Below are 22,458 nucleotides of genomic sequence, written 5' to 3'. Positions count from 1 at the left end.
GGACACAAACCCTGATGAGGCAGGCAGGTTGGCTTATCGCGCAGAGCGCCCGGGTGACGGTTCGGGAGGGAAGAACACGTTCCCCAGTTGGACTGGCAACGGTGGCGGGGAGGCGGATATATCGCACGTAGTGTCGGGCCTGGCTCGAAACAGCGAGGGATATCTTCGCGAGGCGTGAGGAAGGAAACCTGGTGGGACCGGTACGGCTTTTAATGGCGACCACGAAAATAACAATACCTGAACGCCCAATCCGCACTGCCTGTCTGTCTGTCGGTGTCTAGCTCGGCTTCCTTCCTACTGGACTCCTGCTCGTTGGACTGTACGTATGCCTACTCCATACGACAAAGGCACACAGGTAAGATGCGTAGTGACTTCGCCCGCTTAGCAGCCCAATCAAAGTCCGGCGCCTAAGACACACGATGGCACCTGAGACCCGGGACGGGAGAGGGGATGGAGGAAGAGTGAGAGCAGACAGTGAGGGTGGGGGGGGTGGGGAGTTAGGCGAGAGCTGGAGAGAGGAGAAGAGAGAGAGAGAGAGGGAGAAGAGAGGTTAGGTCCCTCGCGAAGCTTATGGGCTGAATATGTAGGAAAACGCATCCTCCAGAGGGCTATCCCGATGCAGCTAGGCTAGTTGGACAAACCCCCCCCGTCACGATGCTATTGCGGGCAGCCTTTTCGACAGGCCCCACGGCCGGGGCAGATGTTGGGGGGGGACGGACTCTGGACCTAGCCCTAGTGTCCCTATCTCTCTCTTCCTTATCCTTCAGCCCCTGGAATTAACCGGGCACATTCAGATGTGATATGTGTACGCAGGGCGCACAGCTCACTAACTAATCATCTAAGGAGAAAGGGAGGAAAGGAGATTAAAATAAAATAAGGGGTTTGTAGAGAATATGAGATAGCGAAGCTGCGGGCTTATTTTTGGTGCTGACGGACGTGTCGAGGCGCGAATCACACGCCAGACCGGGACCCCTACTCGGAAGCTGGACATCCCATAAGATACATACGTTACAGGCTTGAGGGGGGTAGCCAACGAGCAGCATGGGAATCTCTCGGCAACTCCCAAGCCACGTTTAGGAGCTGGACAATCTGCTCAGCATCGCCGCCACTGGGCGAAGCGGTCCCGGTTCGAGCTCGGAGTCAGGTTAGAGGGCCAGACTGCAGAGCTGCCTACATACAGGTAGGCAGATACCAAGTAGCATAATGCGTATATACCCAGGTATAGTTATACATGTGTTTTCGTCCTTGGGGAGATGGCTCGAGGGTTAACTCCGGGTCTGGAGCTGGCTGTCGGTCCCGCCTGTCCGCCCTGTGTTGATATCCATTTTTCTCTTCTTTCTTTCTGTAGGTGGCATGTAGGTATGTATGTGCAGGCAGACATACCTACTCTACACCTACAGAACACAGCCGACGCCGACGGGGGTGGTGCCATTGCCAGCCACCACTCACTTGTTGCTGCATAGAGGCGTAGTCGACGAACTGATCCCCCTGCGTGTCCGCGATTTGGAAACGTATCCGTCCATGTACATACCTACATACTTATAGGCGGGTTATGTATGAATACGCCTACATACGACGTAGTAGTAGTACGCCCTGCTCAGGACCCGCCCAGGATCTCGTCGTGGGCGGCGTTGACATGGGTGGTGGATCAGACGTTGAAGAGTTGTTATTTCCGCCAACCATGTAGGTAGGTATGCGTGCAGATCTCCTGCGTGCTTATATAGGGGTGATGGAGCTACCTACTCATACATCCACTCGATGGACGCCGGAGAGGGAAGATAAGGCCAAAGGAGTCGTCGCGACAATAGCAGATGAAGAATAGAAAATATTAGAAGAGAGGAAAGAGGATGGCAAAGCGAACCCGACGGCTCGCTCGGCTGTTACCCAGGCAGACGGGGAGGAACCCGAGAGAATACTACGTATATATAGGTACCTACCTACCTGTCTAGGTGGCTGTTCGCCCCTGTCACACTGCCTTATATTAGGCACCTGTAGGTACCTACATGCGTACAGTGCATCAGCCGGGAAACATCCGTCCCGTAAACGAACTCGCCAATAGGGAGGCCTAAAGTATATCACCTGGGTACCTGAGTACCTACCAGGTATGGGATGGGGGCGGTGGAAAATATATACATATAGGGGTACCTACCTACCTCCTCCAAGGTACTGCGTGATAGGTGGTAGGTAGGTATCTATGTACTTATAGATAAGGGCTTGGCCTATTATTATATGCCCAGCAAGTAGGGCTGGACTCGCCTTAGGTACGCCTCCCGAGAGAAGAGGAGGTACCCACCCAGACCGCAACCTCCGCCTTTTACGGCTTGGTACCAGGAATTGCGCTGCGAAAGTACTGCAAATCACATCTCAGGTACCTCACCTTAGCTACACCTACCAGGTAAGTGGCAGCATGATTAACGCCTTAGATACGGCAATGTATGGGGCTGGTTAGGAGGCACCCTAAGCTTAGAAAATATGCATCATCTAGTATGCATTTTCAGCGTATTAATGGATGGGTTTGCGGCTCGCTTAAGAGGTATCTAGGTACTTAAGCGGTACTCTAGGTACCTAGGTAGGACGTATAGTAGGCAGGTACCTCAGGTGGGGTGTGGCACGGATGGTACGTCATCATCTCTTAAGTCAAGATGCTTTCGACCGCCAGCCTACATTCCGTACTCTCTACTCCCCTACGTACTCTCTCTTAAGAGAAGCTCTGCCGACTGCATACAACCAATTCACGAATCCTCCCTCCCCTCCATCCCCTCTAAGCTTCCCTTAAGCACCCCAATCCATTCCATCCCTTTAACCACTTATACCTGTCCCGAGACACCCCCGGCTCCAACCGCGCGAGGACGTCGCAGCCGACGACGACAAGCTTATCTGTGCTCTCGCCTATCAACATCGCCAGCATCATATCCACCATGCCTCTCGTCGTCCCGGGAATCACCCAGAGCGCCTCGGACCCGACCACCGAGTGGGCCACCAAGCTGGTGGGCAAGACGGTGTCGGAAGATGGCCACAGCGAGACGGTACGTGTCGTCCTGCCACCCTACCACCCTTTCTCTCCGCTGGCCTGTCTACGCCAGAACGCTTGCGCTGGCTAACCGGGACCGCGCGCGCAGAACTTCTGCAAGAAGGACTTGCCCCAGAAGTGCCGTGTCATTAAGCCGGGCATGATGGTGACGAAGGATTTCGTCGAGGACCGTCTGAACGTCCACGTCAAGGCCGACGGCACCGTCAGTCACGTCCAGCACGGTTAAGTCGATAGTCGGGCTCTCCATCGTGCGGCTTGGGTTACGGCGTATCGGCGGGCCTATAGAGGTGGACCAATGCTGGGTGGGAGACGGGGGAGGGGGGAACGGCAGGATCCGACGTGGAACGCAATCCGACAGGATGAAGACCCAGATCCCATCACTTAGCAACTATCCAAATTTACCCACCCCCTCTCTAGCTATCACGGCGAGACGATAGTAGCTGCAATATACATGCCTACGTCTTTGATACCGATGTTCCAGTCGTCCAGAATGCCCTAATATCCGTGCGTAGGCTGGCATGGTGCACTGCCATACAACTACAGGTAAGGATGTGCCTACGTACCTAGTAACTGCGTACGTGGCTTAGAGACTTGCTACTAAGTGTCTAATGTACCTTTAATGTAGGTAGGTACCTTATAGAGCCGAGGCTAGGAAACAGGCCGATGGCGTAGGGTCGGCCCAGCCATATGCCCACCCAAGGTCCTGACAGCTGGTCCGCACCGTAGGTATTCATGCCGTCAGATGGGTTAGCCGAGAACGGGCGCAACATCCAGACTTGTTGATTCGAAAATAGTCCCGTCATCCAGCAGATGCTAGCGTCCAGCACACTATCAGACAAGGGCCGGTCTTACAGCACCGCAGAATGCCTAGCCACCAAGTGCCTCCTAACCAGTAGGGAGGCAATCTCCTGGCAGTGTGAGTATAGTGGCCCCAGCCACAAATGTTTTTTTCTTGAAGGCGGGTAGCATCGTAACGTCGTAACGTAGTGGACACGTTCCTGGATCTGGCATATCGATAAGCACGGTAATCGCCCCGCCGTTTCGACCCGGTCTTGCTGCCCCTCCAACTCGGTTGCTGCGGGGCATTTTCAGGACAGAAGACGGTTCGACTTATTTACTATCGCACCACCGAACCATCACAACCGCAACCAGCCGCTAGGGCTCTCGACTCGCAACAAGTTCGACAGCATGTTTAAGAAAGAGTAAGCTCTACCTCGCCCTCCCGCGTCCCCCCCTACCCAAGTCACCCCTTTCTTCCTCCCCCCCTACACACACACACAGAGAGAGAGAGAGAGAGAAAGAGAGAGAGAAAAGAACGCCAAGCTAACTCGCCCTCCCCCCCCCCTCCTCCCCCGCAGCATCTCCGCGGCGCCCAAGTCGAAGCTCAAGTCGTCGGTGCAGCGGTCGCTGCGGCAGTCGCTGCTGGCGACGTACCCGCTGCTGGGGCGGCACATCGACGAGATCCTGCCGAGGAAGAGCTCGCTGGAGGCGATGAAGCTGCCGGACCGGTGCACGCTGTACGTGCTGGAGGGGCAGCCGCTGTTCTTCCAGCACGACACGGCGACGCTGCTGCCGCACCTGCGGCTCGTGCACCGCTTCCCGGGCGCCTTCCCCAGCGTGCGCATCGACCGCGGCGCCATCCGCTTCGTCCTCTCCGGCGCCACGCTCATGGCGCCCGGCCTGACCAGCCCCGGCGGCCGCCTGCCGCACCCGGCGGCGGCTGGAGACGATGAAGATACAGAAGAAGAAGGGGAAGGGGAAGGGGAAGGGGAAGGGGAAGGGGAAGGGGAAGGGGAAGGGGAAGGGGAAGGGGAAGGGGAAGGGGAAGGGGAAGGGGAAGGGGAAGGGGAAGGGGAAGGAGGAGAAGAAGAAGAAGGCGCCAAGACCAGGACGGCGCGCCAGGAGGAGCCCCACCTCGACGCCGACGAGCGCTGGTCCCGCGAGCTGCCCCAGGGCGCGCCGGTCGTGGTCCGCGCCGAGGGCAAGACGGAGGCCTGCGCGGTCGGCTTCCTGCTGATGGGCACGCGCGAGGTCCGCGAGAAGGGCAAGGGCCCTGTCATCGAGGACGCGCACTACCTCGGCGACGGGCTGTGGCGGCTGAACGTCGACTAGGGCCGTGGGTTGAGGCGAGGAGGAGGGGAGGTGAACACGAGAGAGAGAGAGAGAGAGAGAGAGGGACAGAGGGTACCTTGCGCCGCAGGCTCTCTCCACTTATCTGTCTATCGTCCTTTGTACTTGCTAGCACCCCGTGTCCTATGTCCTACCGCGACTTGATGATGATGACGACGACGACGACGAGACGCATATGCCCAGCCACTCTATAAGCCGTAGTCGGCGATGACCCGGGGGGGGAGGAGCTGGAGGGCGGTGGAGAGGGGGTGATGCAGCTGATCGGTCAGTCGGTCGGCCCGGACCAGTTCCCTAGCAACCCCCAGGGTAGCCCACACCCGCACAGCACGATGGGCGCCGGCCGCCTCAGGGGGGCGGGGGGGCATACCAAGCAAGCACTCCCACCTGCGTCTCCGGGCTGTACGCGTAGCGGGGACGGCTCCGATCGAATAGCTACTAGGTTAGAACCCAGTAGAACGGCGGCGAGAATGGACCGCAACTAGACTTTGAATTTCCCGCTAGAAGCGAGGAGAGGAGAGGAGTGAACTGGTATCTCGCCTCGTCTTGTCTCGTCTCTATGTATGGAAGTGCGCCCAACGCCGCCGATAATGAATGCCCCTGCCCAACTTGCTAGCACGAGACGTCGCGGATGTGCAAGGGGCGGGTATGCAAGTGAGAATACTGTGCCATAAGTCTCCGGGGGGGTCTCTCGTTCGCAAGACCCCGGGGCAGCGATGGGAGTTCCACCACGTCCGTCAGCGTAATAATGTAGGGGGGCTATAGGGGGCGAAGGGGGTGTGGAAGAAGAAAAGAGCCGGCAGCCAGACGAGCGAGCACCGCATCTAGCTTATAGTCCTAGCTAAGCAAGCTCGGGGGCGGACGTCGTAGATTTCCCTGCCGTCTTGCGAATATTCTCTCTCTATATACCTACATACCTATGTAGACGTGCAGAGCAGTCCAGGGAAGCCACACAAACGTATCCACAGCGAAGACCAACCCACCCGCCCATCCACCATTATCGCCGTCCCACCCCTCCATACGCTTCAGGGGTCTATAGGAAAGGAGGAGAAGGGGGGGAGGGGTCGAAACCCCCCAAAAGCGATAACACGGTGGAAAACGCCAGGGAGGGAAAAGGAGCGCTAAGAGGTCTCGGTCGACGGGCCGGTCCGCGAGCGTGGAGGCCCTCAGAGGGTGTGATGTTGTTTCTCTGGATATCCGCATATACCTACCTACCTACCTTAGGTACCTACCCTCTACCCCAGGTTGCCTACCTATACCTACACCTACCTACCAAGCGAAGGCCACACATCTCTACACGCCCGCGCTAATACCGCGTTTTCCACACGCATACGGAGGAGCTCGATCGGAGGTGAGAGGAAACAAGAGCGAAAGCACGACACGTACGAGGGGAGCAAATAATGCCCGCGTGAAGCCCGGTTTCTGGCGACTTTCCATCGCTGATGAAACAACTTCATACCTGGCTAAGTACTTTTGGGGAGGTATCGCTGATAACACAAGTACCTCGGCATAATAACCATCTTGCCCGCTCCGAATTCGCATCCGTAATGGCCTCAGGGCCCAGCATTTTCAGGGCCCTCACTCACTTAGGAGAGGGGCCTGAGGGATGGAATGGGATTCAAACTGGACTCTTGAAAGACGATGTTTTTGGTTTTTTTCCGCTTCGAGGTGTAAGAGATTGAAAGGGCGTCCGAGAATATGCCCCCTCCCAAAAAAAAAAAAAGCATGTCATCCCGTACGTACCCATTCGTCCCCCGCCAATATCTCGTTCCTGAATTCACGCCTTCCCCCTATTACTCCTCTCCCTTACTCCTCCTCGTATTCACAGTCGTCCTCTGATGTCAAAGTTCTCTAAACAGGTTTTCGCGCAGGTCCATCTGTGGGCCATAAGTGCCGCAAGCCCTGAGGATCGCACGGCTGAAGCCCTGGTTTAGTTCGTTTAAGCTGGGGACGATGGTGTCCAAGCCAACCGCGAGGTATGCCCAGATCGCGAACGCCTCGCCGGAGAACGGCCTGTGCGAGGTGCCTAGGGTCCGCCAGAGGATGAACGTGGACTCAATCTCCCGGAGGGTGCGCGAGAACACGAGCGTAGCATAATAGGTCGGCCGGTTGGCGATGACGGGCCGGTTGGCGATGACGGGCCGGTTGGCGATGACGGGCCCGTTGGCGATGACGGGCCCGTTGGCGATGACGGGCCGGTTGGCGATGACGGGCCGGTTGGCGATGACGGGCCCGTTGGCGATGACGGGCCCGACGACGTGGTTCTGCGCCGAGTCCCCGAGGTACTCGTCCGCATCGTGGCACTCGTTGATGCAGCGCTGCGCGTACGCCTCGAGGTGCCTAGACAGCTCGCGGGCGAGCACCAAGTTCCCGCCCCAAGCCTCGAGCACCTAGAACGCTTGGATATAGTCGGGACCGGTGAAGCATCTGAGATTACCCGACGTAGCCCAGATATCCGCCCCCGAGCCGTCGTACAGGGCGAACAACGTCAACGCCCATACTTTCCACGTTCCGCCGACGGGCGCCTCGTTGCGCACCCACCCCCCCCCCGGGTCATGGAACTTGCCGTTCAGCCGCCGAAGACCCGGGAGCACCGCCTTGTGGACGTGGATTAGCACGAATTCTTCCGTAGCTATTTGGACTAGGCTCCTGGGTATCGTTGAATTCGTTAGCAGTTTTGCTGCCAGCTTCGGAGACTCTTTAAGCGAGAGGGGAGGGGGATGCGTACGGGTCGCCGGGGGGCGGCTGTGGAATGGGCGCATGTCTTAACAAATCGTCCCTCCAGGTTTGAACCTCGCTGCGGAGTAGCCCGTTAGCATCTCGGCCCAAGGGGATAAATACGCGATGAGAAGCGAGTATCAGAAACAAGAAGAGAATGGGAGGGACACGTACGCTACCGACACCCTGGCCGGGTCGTCTGTGGATTGGAATAATTGGGGATTGACGCGTACAAAATCCGTGGGATTCATTTTTGCGACTTTATGTATGATTCGGAACTGGAAATAAGTAAAGCCTTGACCGATATAGAGGCTACGATATTCTCGACCACACTATGAGAACCATCCTCGTCAGCATTCAGTGCCGCTCTCTTCTCCGGCGGCCAACCGGGTATTGACTGCGGCCACCGCAACACCCCCCCCCTGGGCTCGTCCTCGTTCACGGACTTACCTGCGAATAGTGCTGTTGGTTTCAGGGGTTGTCTTCGAAGACTGAAGCGAGAGAGAGGAAAGCAAAGGATGGGGCAGGGTGAGCGCTCGCGAAGATAAATATGAGACGATCGACGGCAGATAATGCGGCTTCCTCTACTAGACTTGGATGCAGAAATGGAAGGAGAAAATAGAGGTCTATTTTGAGTTTGGATCCTGTGTCTGTCGTCGTGGCTCTTGGAGGTTGAGGGAGGAGGAGGGGAGCCCTGAGTTCGAATAGTTGTAGCAAAGGGCTATTAGAATCTGATGACTTGGCAAGTCTGACAGGATATGTGCAAAAAACTTTCAATGCTTTCCTCTCTCGACGTATCGGTTGCCTGTCAGGACACAGGTTGGTATCAGGCATGTGTAGAAACATCCCATCAGAGGCAAGCATGTATATGTGTCGTCCTGTCGGTCGATCTTTCTTTGAAGGCTGCCCAAGAAGGGGCAAGCTCGAGAGCAGGGATGCTTCCCGCCTACATAATCGAACTGATCGAGTTGGACGTAGTCTCAAGCAGAAGAGCTACCTAGGTAGGTAGGTAGACAAGGGGGATGCAGAGCGGCAGTGACAACCTAATAGAAGAGGATACTCCAACTCCCTATCCTGGGGAGCTGGCCGGGAGGGTTGCGACCAGAGTTGCCAGTTGTCAAGATGGAGCTGCCCTGATACTGAAGGAGGAGCCTACCAAAATACAAATTCACGCGAGAGTAAGCAAGGGGAGCAGTATGTGGAAAGCGAAGCATCAATGCTAACTTCTGAGAGAAGGATCCGATCGGGTTTCTCTCCTCTATAATTGTCCGCCAATCCCTAAAGGCAGGCACCTGTTGGCTCTACCCAAGTTCTAGAGGCTTCTGTGGTAGTTATATATGCACTCCAGTGAACCCACCTGCAAAACCATCACCAGAGGAAAAGAATATCGATAATAACAATATCTTATAAGCGGCTCTGCTCCGTATAATTATGGCCCTCCATGACGTAGGGCTCCAGCAGTGACTCGAGATATGCATGTATAAACATATACCTAGGCGTTGTGCCAAGTAGATCTACCCCGTGAACTTTCGGTACCTACACGGGGCCTCTTAGACATGGGCCCTCGCTAACGAATTGCTAGCAGCAATGAAGACCTGGAAAGTACCCTAGATAAGTGGCAGGAATCCGTATCATCTGTGAGCAATATCCGTCGTATTCAGCACCTGACCGTCGCCTCTGCCCTGGGCCTCAGTACCATTGAGAATATCGGTTTCATGTACGCCGCAGTACAGGCAAACCAAGAGCTCGCCTTGACCTTGTTTGAGCGCCTCGACATCCGCTCTCCCGCGCACGACACGGGCGGATTGCTGATCGGCGTCAACGCTGCCCGTCGGGATCTCCGCCAGGAGACTGTCAGCCCATCTTCTTCCGTGGGACCCTTCGACTTCATGTTGTTTGCCATCAGCGCCCTAAACGGAAATGTGCGGCGTTGCGTAAAACGCAGACAGGCATATTCTCTGACTTGCAGATGTAGGTTTGTAGGGACTGATCCCGTACCTACCTGACACGGGATGAGTCCACCCGCGCCGAAAGTCGTTCTCGGTCGTTCCGGGCCTGACCGCGGCTATTCAAGGGGCCCTTGCCATCGTCACCCAGAGGAAGTTTGTGAATTGGCGGACTCATGAAGTATGCTATGCTCACAAAAACCTTCCAGAAGCATCCGCCGGTTTGCGGCAATAATAGAGGATAGTCAACGTACATGGGTGTGCATCGAGATACCGCATCATCGATTTTCACTCCAACTACAGGCAGTAATACCACATCATGCCCTATGAAGCGAGAGCCTAGCTTATAAAAAGGTAATAGCATACATTCCCAGTTGTTAGTTTCCTCTCCTCCCAGGCCTCGATCTACTCTAAATAGCAAATCCATGTGGTATCATATATCTGGCATAGTTTCGGGTGCTAATATGTGATCCCCTTTGAGCAAAGCTCATGCAGGCCTGTTACGCCAGCTGAGGAGTTCCCGAAGCACTCCTCGCCCAGGGACGTGCCATATGCGCCGCCGGGTTACCTAGTATGCTCGCGTCATTCGTTAAAAAAAAAAAACTTCGGTTTCCTCCTTGAAAAACGTCGAACCAGGATGCCTAGAGTCGGCGCCTCAATCGCTCGACTGGTCCTTCGACTCATCGACAAAAATAGAACGCCGGCGCATGTTCTCCGTGGCCTCTTCGACATCGCGGTCCTGGGCGTCAGCGAACTTCGCAGGCCGTCGCAGAGAAGTCGAGTCACGGTCGCGGAAGAGGAGCAGGGGCGGGTCGTCGCGATAATACGCATCCAGATCCTCGAGGGTGCGGTTCGCCGTCTCGGGGTAGAAGAGCCAGATAAGGGGTAGGAACAGCGCGTTGGTCACCACCCAGATGATGTAGAACCTCCAGCTTAAGTTCTGAATACCAATGGGCGTTACTTCAACGACGATGAAGTTGGTGATCCAGTTCGTCATCGTGGCAAGTGCGGCACCCTTAGTGCGCATAGGAAGGCTGGTCAAACGCAACGAGTCAGGAACATCCATGCATAAATCCCCTATGATGAGACAAGACTTACGAGTTTATTTCGGTGGGATAGAGCCACGGAATCTGCGGAGGAATGCTGTTAGTCGCTACTTGGCAATCGAGCAACCAGTGAAATGGCGAGGGACTTACACCCAACATTCCTAAGCCAAAGCCGATGTAGTAAACAAAGAACCACACGATGGAAGCTTCTGCCACTTCGACCTGGTGGGCGTAGCCAGGTTTCTCCGAAAGAGAAAGCAGAATCGTGATGAGCAGGAAGCAGAACAATTGGATTCCTGTAGAAACCATCATCATCATTCGACGGCCCAGCCTCTCTACCAGAGGCGCCGCGGCGAGCGCAGCGGCAAGGTACACGACGGATGCACAGGCCGCGATCAGACGAGCCATGCTTTCCTCGAGGTTGACGGACTCGATCAGCACTGTGGGGAGGTAGTAAGACATGATCTAATAAGCGTTAGCGGTCACCATCACCAGGCGGGGAACGGGGGGGGAAGGATGCGAAATGTGTGTTGATATGATGGTCCTGGTTACACCATCAAAGTTGACAAAGGCATAACGACTTACTGTCATTTCGTTAGCACATGCGCGATGTTTTTAGTTTCAGTGCGTGTTGCTTATGCTCACCATTGATACCGCCAAACTGTTGAATCGCCTGCGTCCCCGACCCAAGGATTAACCGACGGATGGTCTTGGTTCCCGCACCGGTGCGGCCACGAAGGAGATCTCCCCAGTTACTCGCGTTCTTACGCTCGTACTCGATACTAAACAAGATCTCGTTCTTCTTTGCGGCAATATGCGGATCGTCTACTGGCAAGTCATCAAGGTCGGCCAGGATCGAGGTAGCTTCGGTTTCCCGGCCGTGAGCAAGCAGCCACCTGGGACTAAGGTTAATATCCTCGGTAGCTTTTTGTGAGAAGTCTGAATTGCTCACCTGGGAGACTCGGGCAGCCATGGGACCGTACAGAAGAGAATAATGCAGAAGACGAGCTGGAGTGCCACGGGAAACCGCCAGACAACGGAACCTTGGGTGTAGGACATGCCGTAGTTGACCCAGTTACTCAAGGAGAGCCCGAATATGTTCAAACCCATCTCGAGGAGAACCAGCTTGCCCCGGCTGTGGACCTTGGAAGTTTCCGTCTGCCATACCGGTGCGGTGGCCGTATTGATCCCATTGCCGATTCTACCTCTGGTGTCAGCTTTCCGCTCTCTTGACATACCTATCACCCGAGCAGAACTCACCCCGAGACGATACGAGCGACTATCATATGCGGTTTGCTGTAGGACGTAGTCTGGAGAATCGCACCGACAGTCATGATAGCGGTGCCGATCAATATGGTCTTCGTCCGACCGTACCTCTCGCCGACCAAGAGAGCAGCAACGGCACCCAAGAAACACCCGATGGTGTAGATGGACGTGATGATGGACAGCATGTTGGTGTTTTCGGGGCCCCGTAGCTCATGGACATCCAGATAGTCTTGGGAGATGACCACGCCACCTGAACTACAAGTGTCAGTCGCCGATACTGCCGTAGCCATTCATTCTTACGCTAGAATCGTTACGTACTGAATACACCTTGATCATATCCGAACAATGTCATATCCGTAGCGCAAGCAAGCTACCAACTCTCACGTTAGCGGCCCGCTCGCTAGCCATTCCCACGTTCTTTCACATAAGGGGCATACCGTGATCCAGAAAATCAGCTTGTTGCCTTTGAACCCGAAGTAGGGCTGCTTCGCTTGCGATATCGCCATGTTGCCGACTCTTAGCTACAGACGGTGCCAAGGCTACGGGCTTGCTGTTTCGTGCTAGGAGGAGGGGTGGAATCGGGATGTCTCGCGGGCCAAGTCTCCATGTAGAGCTGCGAGCAACAGAGGCGTCCGGCTCGACTTATATAGACGCCGGGGCCTGACTGCGTGACAATGTCAGATAGCGAAATGGGGTAGCACCACGGGGTGTCATGGGAGCTGACGCCGTACTCGCTCTGCCAACGGTATAGTCGAAAAAGGCGTTCACAAGAATAGCACAGTTTAATGCGAATCACATCCCGAGATGTCGTAGGTCGAGGAGTACGAGGGTAAGGTTGAAGGAGTGCGACGGTGGCAGCAACGCTACCTCTGTTAACTATCGCTCAAAACCGTCCGTTTCCACGATTAGGTAACCAATCGGTTGCCGCCGCCGTGTTAAGTCGTATATCCCAGTTGCAGTTGCAGTTGCAGTTGCAGTTGCAGTTGGAGTGCGTGGACTTGGACTTTCCCAAGCTGCATTCGCCCCCTACTGCAGGGAAGGAGGGAGGTACTTATGTTATCTCTAAGGTGGTTGCCTAATCTGGCAAACCACCGTCCTCCACTTTTTCCCTCGTCTCTTCTTTCTTGTTTCGTTGTTTTTTTAAAAGATAAAAAAAATGAAAAAACAAAAAGAATCGGGGGAGGGAGGAAGAGGGGAAGTCGATCAACGACACCCGCCGGCCGCCTTCGCCTTCCCAGGAGGCGACGATGCCGCAGACGGCGGGACCTATTACACATCACGTGCCCCCACTGCCTCCCCGGCCGCCGCGCACATTGTTACCTGTAAGCGCGAGGAGTGACGCACTCGATGGCTGCACACCAGCCGGAAACAGTCGGCGAAGACGTCAAGACGCACCCAAAGGCCAGCCAGGAACCCTGCAGGCGGTGGGAGTGATGGCAGCTGTGCACGGATTCCCCAGGCTCAGGACGCGGCATGCGATCGGACGGGCACGTCATTATGCATGGCCGTAGCCACGCCACAAAGAACTCCAAGGTCGATCTCTCGGTGATCGCTAAAGTCACGGAAGATCGGGCAAGGCTTAGTAACCATGACGCAGACCGTCGGTCGGCCGCGGATCCGTAGAGACACGCATGAGACATGTTTTCATCCCTATGCGCTCTGACCCACACTGGCGGGTGGCCCCAGAGTGGAACGGCGATAAGGTGGTTGACGGCAGACGGTATCCCGGGGTAGATACCCGCGGGCATACGGGGAACCTAGTGGGCTCTCTGCCGAAGGTTTGCGTAGCCGACGTAGGTATCTACGGTCCAGCAAACACCTAAGGTGGAAGATTCACCCTCTCTGCGTCGGGGTCACGAGCCGATGTCGACAGAGGCTGGTAAGGGCCATGTAATACCTACCCATTCAAGTTGCTCAGGCGACGGCCAGTACCTACCTTATCTCAGGTACTCAGGTAGGTAGGTGCATTAGTGAGGAGAGCCAATGCCTGACGGGCAACAAAACAAACGAATACCGAAGTCAGGGCAGACTCAAACATTCCAAACAAGTGGGTGATTCCGTTCCAAGCACGACTCCGGGCCGAGGACGTGCCACCAGCGCCGAGACACGTTAGTCACCCTTTCCTCTCGGGCCCGTGGTATACAAGCAGTCCGAAATTGCTGCCAGAGCGGCCTATGTCCCCAATGCCAGCCACTAACACGACAGACCGTTCCCAGACAGACAGTTTCCGTGGGCATGGCACAGAGGCATGGATGGAGGAATGATAAGAAGCTGGACCCCCACGGTTTTAGATACTTGTCTCTAGAGACTTGCCATACAGTCGGTCCCGCCAGGTACTTTCAGCCGACACGCATCAGACGTACCCCGTGCCACTGCCTAAGACAAAGTTCGAGACCGCAGGGGCATAGGAAACCTCGAACGCCCCATAATGCCTCAGCGCCCCCCCCCCCTTCGATGCCGTTCTGGCCGCATGAGCTGGTCGGTACCACTGCATAGCCGTAGCGCCTGTTTCGTCGCTGCCGGCCCAGCCTCAGGGTCCTACGAAAATGTAGAACCGCGAGGGGGGCCTATGAAATCGAGATATGGCTAGTAAGTAATCTCAGGGCTACCGTTGGCGGCGTGGGCTCGTATTTAGGCTCGGGCCCGGGCCGAGAAGGGTGTCGCGCCGTGCCACCCGAACTCGAGAGGCTATGATCACTCCTACCGGTTCCGGGTCTGGCCCTATCCGTGTCCACGACTGCGCAGGCAGCACAATTCGCGCGGGAATCTATTCGATGAGACCCCGACGGCATAAAGACGCGCTAGTCACCGCCATAGAACCTCGCAAAAGCCTGCTCGCGCCGGTTGCTTACATCCCATATGCCGCGCCTCTTTGCCACACAAGTCGTCTAGACCCACCTTTTTTCTAAGGAGAGGGATATCTGCGTATCGGTCTCGATGTATTTAATGATGGAAATTGTGGGAAATGTACATTGCTTTATTTTGGGTTTTCGGGCGGGCGGGAAAAGGGGGAGGGGGGCGAACCTAGAATCGTCATGTAAATTATAGCTAAGATATTTTGAGCGCCAGTATATATCAAGAACCGATTAGTGCTTAGTTATTTGTAAAGAGGGAATACAGCGCTACAACCTCACACCATTATAACACACTAACATTAACACAAGCCCAAGAACCAGCTGTGTGCCATTCCACGAGCCTAGGAACTGTTAGTATAAGAAATTCGTTTCAACTACGAGGGAAAAGGGGGAAAGTTTCAGTTATTGCAACCGCTTTTCTAGGCAGGATATACACCGTTAGCCGCGACATGCCACTATCTAGCAGCTTCCTCAGTCTGTCACTTGGCCTGAGAATGGCCTAGGCTAATATACATTAGTAATTCTTGTCGAACAATCAGCTAAGCCGGGTCGACAGGCGAGAATCAAGAAAAACAACGGGGGCTAACAAGTCCCCTCTCATCCCTCCGATGAACAAGATGGCCGCGGTCACTTTGGTCAGAGCCGATCACAGGCTTCGGGTTTGTGCATAGGCGGGGACCAATGAAAGGATCAGGCGCCCGACATCCTCCAAAGGGCCCAATATACCTCCGGTTCTAGAAGCAGGATAGGAATCCAGCCTACAGCGCCCGTCACATTGCGTATACATAGGTAGTGCGTGGGCTATCTCGGCGATTCTACAAACTCGATCACGGATCCGCATCAAGACAATAGCCGCTAGGATTCCAGGATAAGGTCATCATCTATCAGGCCGTCACTTTCCACATGGGAAATAGCAACGCGCGAGACCGCCCGCTACCACGTAAAAGCCTGCAGGGCCAAATTCCGGTGTGACTAGGGACATCGAGTTCCGCCATCGATCTAGTGGCAAAGCTCGTTGGGCATCCATACATCAGGTCTCGGGTAGCAAGTTCAAGCTCACTTCGCGCTGGCTCGTCCTGTCGGTATCGCTGCCGGCTAACGCATGTTGGATGTCGATGCTGCCAAGATATATCCAACACGACGCCGAAACCCCGCCGTACAACTTTCAAATGTCGGAGTTGCCCTAGAGCCGTGTCGCGTGCTTTTATACAGCTCCAAGACAGGCTGGCAGCAGTTGAAATATGACGCGGCTTCGGGCAATATCGGGGTCTCGACTGCGAAAAAAAAGGAGAGAGAATGCCGAACTATCAATAAGCGGCAGGCTGCCAGTGCAGAGACAGGTTAGGCTAGGCCTTACCAACAGTGCTGAAATGAGGTCCAGTAAAAGAGCAGACACCGTAAGGAAGCTGACGGCAATATAATTATGGCGTAGTTACGGCTTTCCTTATCTAATATACTTATATCGACACTAGATCAGCAGGCCGACTTGCAATCCCACGTGCCAATCTCTCAACAAGGAGCATAACTAGCTCCCTTGGCAAAAATATCTTGATGGGCGTAGTTTGAAAAGGCCACGAATCTCAGATAGATAACATAACCTGCTCGGGATATAGACGTTGGCTATAGATAGCCAAGCCTAACTTAATACGTTCGGTGTTATCTAGTGGACCAAGTTCAACTTTTCGCCCAGGACGGGACCCGACGGCGTCTTTCACGAACCAATCCAAGGGCGCAAACGGGGATCCACATTCCTATTCAGGCAGCCGTCCTTCAACTCTCGACCTCGCCGGATAATAGGGTAAAGTGACGGAGCATGGGGCTGGTGTCGATGCATCCGTTAGAGCCGCTGCCGCGCTAATACGTGCTCGAGATCGTGGCCGGCCATCAGGCATTCAGATGGTAGGTATACCTGCCTACCTGCCATAGGTAAAACGTAAGCACCGAACGGGCACTGGGAAGAACCAGGATCCGCCCGCTCCTAGCCCGCTCCTGCTGTACTCGAGTATACGGAGGCAAATCGACGAGATAAGAATCGAAACGCAAGGCTACTCTCCTATATCGGTAGCCAGATAGGTGACTGAAAGGATGCCTTATACGACACATCCGGTGCCCCCCCTCTCCCTCCCTTAAAAAAAGAAAATCGAAATTACTGGCCCGACAGCAGCCGTACTGCTACCCCGTTATACGACATATTACACGATACGATGGGTGACTCCGCCACGCGCGGGCCCGTAGTACCCAGCCTGCTTCTTTGTACACCTCCTGTAACCCCCCTTTACTTATGGTGGTCTCGGTCTGCCCGACTACGTAAGCCGGGGACGCGCGGCGGTAAAGGGGGGCGGAGAGGCGATACCGGCCGGGTCGCCCTACGAAGGCGAGGTAGGTATCCGTCGGGGGAGCGAGAGAAGAAAGGGGAGAGCGGGCGCGGGGAGGCGACTAGGTAGCTCGGCTTACCTATCTACCTATATACCTGACTTAGGTACCTACCTACGTCGGGAGTGAGTAAGCACGGGCGTAGGGCGTGCCGCAGGGGCCGTCGATCGAGGAGAGCGGCAGGGAGCAAAAGGAAGACGACGGTGTTGGGTAGGTAGGCGATCGTGATCGCGGTCGATCCTGTGGCTCCCGTTCCAGACAGGTCCGTCGCGTAGCGAGTTAGACGAGGGCGAAAAACAGATTCGAGGCCCATCCCTGGCGGATTCGCTACGAGGATGAACCGACAGGCCAACCGAGTCGAGCGTTGCATCGACGATGCAAGACAGATCGGCCTATCACGATCGACGCAGTCTCGTCAGACTGCGTCATCGCGGCGCTTCCAAGGTAGAGAGAGCTTCGCCTGGGGCCCCTAGATAAAATATATACCTATATTAACCATCGTCTCCTTGCCAACGGATACGCATCGTAGCCAAACCCCTTTTTATACGACCCAGCCCTATATAAATAGTGCACGCCTATGTGGAGACGCCTGTTTCGGCAACCTAGCAGACGGCATCCCCTTTCGTGCATCGCTCTTGTCTATTAAGCGATAATGATGCTCTCTTGGTACGGAGACTAAGTCGTCGCCCACGTGTTGCAAAGGCAACGATTACGGCGACGCCATCTAATCCCAAACTGGACCCTCCGGCGATGACGACGACGCACCTACATACCATTTCGCTGGGTTTTGTCCTCCGGGCCCCCTAGAGAGAACCGTATAACACCGGCACACGTACACAAGCCCGGGCCAAGTATCCACCGATGCAAATGTGCGCCCATGCACAGGTACAGTGCCCTCTTCGACCCTAATCGACGCAAGGAAACAAGAAAAAGCGTCATCCCTAACGCACATAAAAAATCGCGACGGGCGCCGCCATGTGAATAGCCAATGTAGAAACGAGGGGGTAAGTTGTGAGATCACCCTATCCCCTCATGAGCTAAGCAGGTCCCTGACACTCATTCCCCTTCCCGGACCGCCATGAGCCATTCCCCTACGGTCTACATTCAGCATCAGGAGCGCCGCCGAGGCCTCCTGATCGATCTCCTGCTGGGGCCGAAGAACCGGGCTCGTAAGAGCGGAATGCGACGTGGACGCTGGCGCCACGGGCTGTGGGTAGGCCTGAGGCCCAAACGCCGGCGACGCGGTGGACGGCCCGCTGTAGCTATAATGGCGGTACTCGGTCGAGGCGGACGAGTAAGATTGCCGCCTCCCACGGGCATCCTGCGCTACGAGCGCCGGCGATATCGACGACTGGTGGGAGCGCGCAGGTGTCTGCGCAGAGGCGGCCTCCGAGCCTGTCATCTCGACGTCTTCTGGGCCTCCTTCCTCTTCGTCCTCCTCCTTATCTTCCATATCGTACGTGGCATTGTCATTTGTCGGAGGGAGCCTAAATTGGGTTGGGTTTTCCGTGGCTGCCCGGTCGTCATGTTGCGACTTTAATTTTGAGATGCAGTCCTCGAGATACCGGACGTACTCAATAGATGCCTGCGAAAGGGGGCGGGTCAACACAAAGGTCATCGATGTGCGGCAAACGAGACATACTTGGAGGATAGCGAGCTTGTGCATCTCGCCGGTGCAGGCGGGTATCAAGCCCTTGAGTACCGCAAACTCTTCGTTCATCTTGGATCTCCGACGTCGCTCGATCAAACTATGGGCGGTCTTCCTCGCGATCTTCCTCCCTGCGGCACTGGTAGCCGACGGCTGCTTCTTCTTGGACCCGGCGCCGCCGGTAGTGTTCTTGCCCGAGCTTGCCGATGATGCTTTGTCCGGCGCGCCCTGTTCGGCGAGCTCCTCCTGGGGACGGGGCTTCATTTGGATGATTCGGCGGGACCTAGTGGGCGGAGGAGGCAGCGCGAAAGTCTCCTTTTGCGCAGCAGAAGAGCGCCTCCTCGACTTGACCGTCTCGCTGGGTTGAACGGGATAGGTGGTAGCCTTGGCGGAGGGCGACCCGGGCGACCCGGGCGACGTCTTGGCTGCAGGGCCCTGCGACTGGGAATTGAGATGGGGGGTTATGGCGGACGGGGGTAACTCAAAGGACATCTGAAGCGTGGACAGTTGGCGCGAATGGTCCTGGCCCTTCATCTCAGTGGAAGAGGCCGGAGTTGGAGGCATCTTTAACCGGGTCATATTTGGGCAGCGATCTATATCTACCTATACCATTCGTGCCAGTCACACGACAACAGGGCAGGGAGGGTGGTGGTAGCCGAAGCGGTGTTTACCCCGGAGACCAGTTCTCAAGGTCCTTAGGGTCGGCTCGACACCAAAAGACGGCTTGCGGGTGCGGGCACCGGAAGGTCGCATGAAAAGGCCGGTCACCAGATTCGGAGGTCAAGCACGGTCACGGGCTCTAGCGTCAAGGAGGAGTAGAAGTAATGTAACGAAGGATGTGTTCTGCGACACGGAGACTTTCCCTTCCAAAGCTTATGGGACGACGTCGACGGAGGCGAAGGACGGACAGGAGGCGGCGGCCAGGCCTCAGTATCTCGCGAGAAGGACGGGCATGAGGGAAGATGTTTTCGACCAGGGAAAAGGCATCGGTAGGAGGGGTCGGAGTGCAGATGTATGCCGGACATAGTGGAAAGGGAAAAAAAAGGGTCGTCGACAAGAGGAAGCATTGAAAGGTGTCGAGTCGAGGCACGCGATCAATTCAAGCTCTAACATTGGTTGATGTTGGTGACGGGCCAATCAGCGGCCTCAAAGCGACAACGTGCCGAGTCGGACAGGTCAGTGCCTGCCCGTGGTGAGGACGCATCCCCATGCCCTTCTTAGGTAACTGCGATACAAGACTTGTTCTCGGCTTTTCAGCATTGGCGGCCCCTTCCCACCTGCCATTCTTCCCTGGGCTTACTTAACCTTTGCGCCTACATAGTACATGCATAGCCTTCACGCTTGTCATCCCTACGGCACACACAGTTGACTTTGGGTAGGTGCTCCCCCACCTACCTAGGAGGTTACCTAACGTGCTAATGTGGGCATGTAGGTACCTAAGGTATCTACATAAGTATACGTGTACACACACACGTCCTATGTTAGGTACGACCTCTTAGCGGAGCAGGTATAACTCACCCTAGTAATACGCGGGATTACTACCAGGTGGTACATATATGTAGTCGTTGTGTGTACCACACGTATACATACTTACCCCAGGTAGGTGCCTGAGGCAAGAGGTACTTGCCTGCCTAACGTACTCGTATCGATACCTCTCCTACGTAGGTACCCCATCATTCAACTTTCTGTAGGCATACCTGGATGGATGTGTTGCGCGATGGATCGATGGGGCACCACACGCAACGCGTAATATCTGTGGGCTGGCTTCTTATCTTTTCGAATTCGCCAGGCCAGTTTTCTCTCCTCTCCGTCTTTTTATACTCCGTGTTCCCCCCCCTCCCCCCTCCTCTCAAATTGGGCCTGACGCCGCGCTGCGACGAAGCTGACGAGTCTATCTATCGGTTTGCCCAGACGTCGAACCAGTTCCGTCAGCGGTCTGGCCGGTGCCGCGCAACCACCAACCATGCTCGCCGAGGCCATTGGCTCTGCTCTATCGTCCCGACCTAAAGAAGCGGTGGTAGCCCGATAACGACTATGTATGCGCATGTGTCTTCTCCCAGCTGGGACACCCTTGTTTCCATCGCCAACGTAGGCACGTGAACGGCACGACTGCGCTCAGGTGTAGAGACGTCCAATAGCATCGCGTGCTTCGGCGGTTGCATGCTGTAGGTCGGAGTAGCAAGCAGGCGAGAATATTTAATCCGAACCAGGTCTGATCAGGTATATTACTGGGTCACCATTCGGCCTGCCGGGAACGAGCGGCCCGGAAGGTTGAAACGGTTGGATTTAAATCCCGTCGATTCCTCGGAAAGTAAAGGGGGAAAGGCGGGAATTTGCGACACCCGAGAAATCAAAATCAAAAGAATCCGTATGTCGTATACCTACATTTCCGGAGAGACGGTCAGCCTATGCGATCCCCTCTACACCGCATGTCGTATACCTACATTTCCGGAGAGACGGTCAGCCTATGCGATCCCCTCTACACCGCATGTCGTATACCTACATTTCCGGAGAGACGGTCAGCCTATGCGATCCCCTCTACACCGCATGTAGAAATGCACACACGACCGAACTTACTGGAGGTTTCGTCCATGCGACTTACCTACCGATCAATTGCGTTATCCGGTATAGCTATTCAACGTACCCCCTTGTATGAAAGTATCGGAGCTAATGGTTTATGAGAGTTCCCAGGTACCCATGGTCCGTCCGAGAACAGCCAGGAAATCTGCGACTTTACGGTGAGGTCTTCCTCACAGTACCGATCGCAGTAGTCCAGGAAAGCCGAAAATTAATAACTAAACCAAAAAAAATAGATGGCCAGGAGACACAAGCTGACGTACTCAGCCCGTTCTTGTAGAGATCGTTGGTGCAAACCAGCAGCTTCGGCCAAGAGTCCCTTTGAGGGGCCGAAATCTCGATATGGTCCCACTGACGACAGGGCCAGAGGACCGATGCTGGTAACTTCTTGGCCTGCCTACCTAGCTTTTCCGCCCTGGTCGCCGCATCGAGAACGACATCAGTCCCGACCCCAGGGTTCCGTCGCCTGCGTATGCGGCTGTGCGGAGATTACGTGCTTTGCTGCAAGCCCGGGACGTGCACGGCATGGCCTCGCCTCTCGTCGACTGTCACCCGCTGATGAGCGCACGAAAGCGCACACATACACAACAAACCGATTGCATACGTACACAGACGATATAAGTCGCATTTCCGAGAAGGCGGCGGCGGCGAGCCGAACGCGGACACTAGGTAGCCTACGCCGCACGCGTCGCTCGTTTTCGGTCACTCCAGCCCGTAATCGATCTGACCACTATCGATGATTATCGACAGCCCTGAATCCTTTTTGTGGAACACGAAGGGCAATGTGGCTTAAGCCCGGTCTTGAATTGGCTAGGAGCAGCTTATGGTAATCGGTGGCTACACCACAGCGGTCGGCTACGAAGTCACGAGC

General features: G+C 55.5%; 6 protein-coding genes across 6 annotated transcripts; 3 read left to right on the top strand and 3 right to left on the bottom strand.

Moving 5' to 3' along the window:
- Positions 1 to 2,918: 2,918 nt before the first annotated feature.
- Positions 2,919 to 5,143, top strand: GGS23DRAFT_603779 (translation machinery-associated protein 20; the record flags this gene model as incomplete). Its single annotated transcript, XM_051519514.1, has 4 exons — positions 2,919 to 3,026; positions 3,120 to 3,233; positions 4,409 to 4,744; positions 4,934 to 5,143. The coding sequence occupies 4 exons, from the start codon at positions 2,919 to 2,921 to the stop codon at positions 5,141 to 5,143; spliced, it is 768 nt and encodes a 255-aa protein (XP_051373835.1).
- Positions 5,144 to 6,397: 1,254 nt separating this feature from the next.
- Positions 6,398 to 8,127, bottom strand: GGS23DRAFT_618111 (uncharacterized protein; the record flags this gene model as incomplete). Its single annotated transcript, XM_051520912.1, has 4 exons — positions 6,398 to 7,498; positions 7,556 to 7,807; positions 7,887 to 7,955; positions 8,051 to 8,127. 4 exons carry the CDS (start codon positions 8,125 to 8,127, stop codon positions 7,000 to 7,002), a joined length of 897 nt encoding a protein of 298 aa, XP_051373834.1. The 3' UTR covers positions 6,398 to 6,999.
- Positions 8,128 to 9,317: 1,190 nt separating this feature from the next.
- Positions 9,318 to 10,354, top strand: GGS23DRAFT_618109 (uncharacterized protein; the record flags this gene model as incomplete). Its single annotated transcript, XM_051520911.1, has 3 exons — positions 9,318 to 9,322; positions 9,459 to 9,798; positions 9,911 to 10,354. The coding sequence occupies 3 exons, from the start codon at positions 9,318 to 9,320 to the stop codon at positions 10,055 to 10,057; spliced, it is 492 nt and encodes a 163-aa protein (XP_051373833.1). The 3' UTR covers positions 10,058 to 10,354.
- On the bottom strand, positions 10,037 to 13,243 carry GGS23DRAFT_557797 (general substrate transporter). The gene is made up of 8 exons (XM_051515725.1): positions 12,572 to 13,243; positions 12,453 to 12,504; positions 12,129 to 12,384; positions 11,821 to 12,069; positions 11,515 to 11,764; positions 11,019 to 11,333; positions 10,921 to 10,952; positions 10,037 to 10,856 (listed from the first exon to the last, which is right to left on the bottom strand). Exons 1-8 carry the CDS (start codon positions 12,638 to 12,640, stop codon positions 10,478 to 10,480), a joined length of 1,602 nt encoding a protein of 533 aa, XP_051373832.1. The 5' UTR covers positions 12,641 to 13,243; the 3' UTR covers positions 10,037 to 10,477.
- Positions 13,244 to 18,392: 5,149 nt separating this feature from the next.
- On the bottom strand, positions 18,393 to 19,574 carry GGS23DRAFT_594671 (uncharacterized protein; the record flags this gene model as incomplete). Its single annotated transcript, XM_051518199.1, has 2 exons — positions 18,393 to 18,947; positions 19,005 to 19,574. The coding sequence occupies 2 exons, from the start codon at positions 19,572 to 19,574 to the stop codon at positions 18,393 to 18,395; spliced, it is 1,125 nt and encodes a 374-aa protein (XP_051373831.1).
- Positions 19,575 to 21,237: 1,663 nt separating this feature from the next.
- On the top strand, positions 21,238 to 22,435 carry GGS23DRAFT_410602 (uncharacterized protein). Its single transcript, XM_051513667.1, has 3 exons — positions 21,238 to 21,635; positions 21,702 to 21,748; positions 21,824 to 22,435. The coding sequence occupies exons 1-3, from the start codon at positions 21,419 to 21,421 to the stop codon at positions 22,325 to 22,327; spliced, it is 768 nt and encodes a 255-aa protein (XP_051373830.1). The 5' UTR covers positions 21,238 to 21,418; the 3' UTR covers positions 22,328 to 22,435.
- Positions 22,436 to 22,458: the final 23 nt, after the last annotated feature.

This window comes from Durotheca rogersii (genome assembly GCF_024521655.1).
Source record: "Durotheca rogersii strain YMJ 92031201 chromosome Unknown GGS23scaffold_5, whole genome shotgun sequence".
Classification (NCBI taxonomy): domain Eukaryota; kingdom Fungi; phylum Ascomycota; class Sordariomycetes; order Xylariales; family Xylariaceae; genus Durotheca; species Durotheca rogersii.
This window is presented reverse-complemented; position numbering and strand designations above follow the sequence as displayed.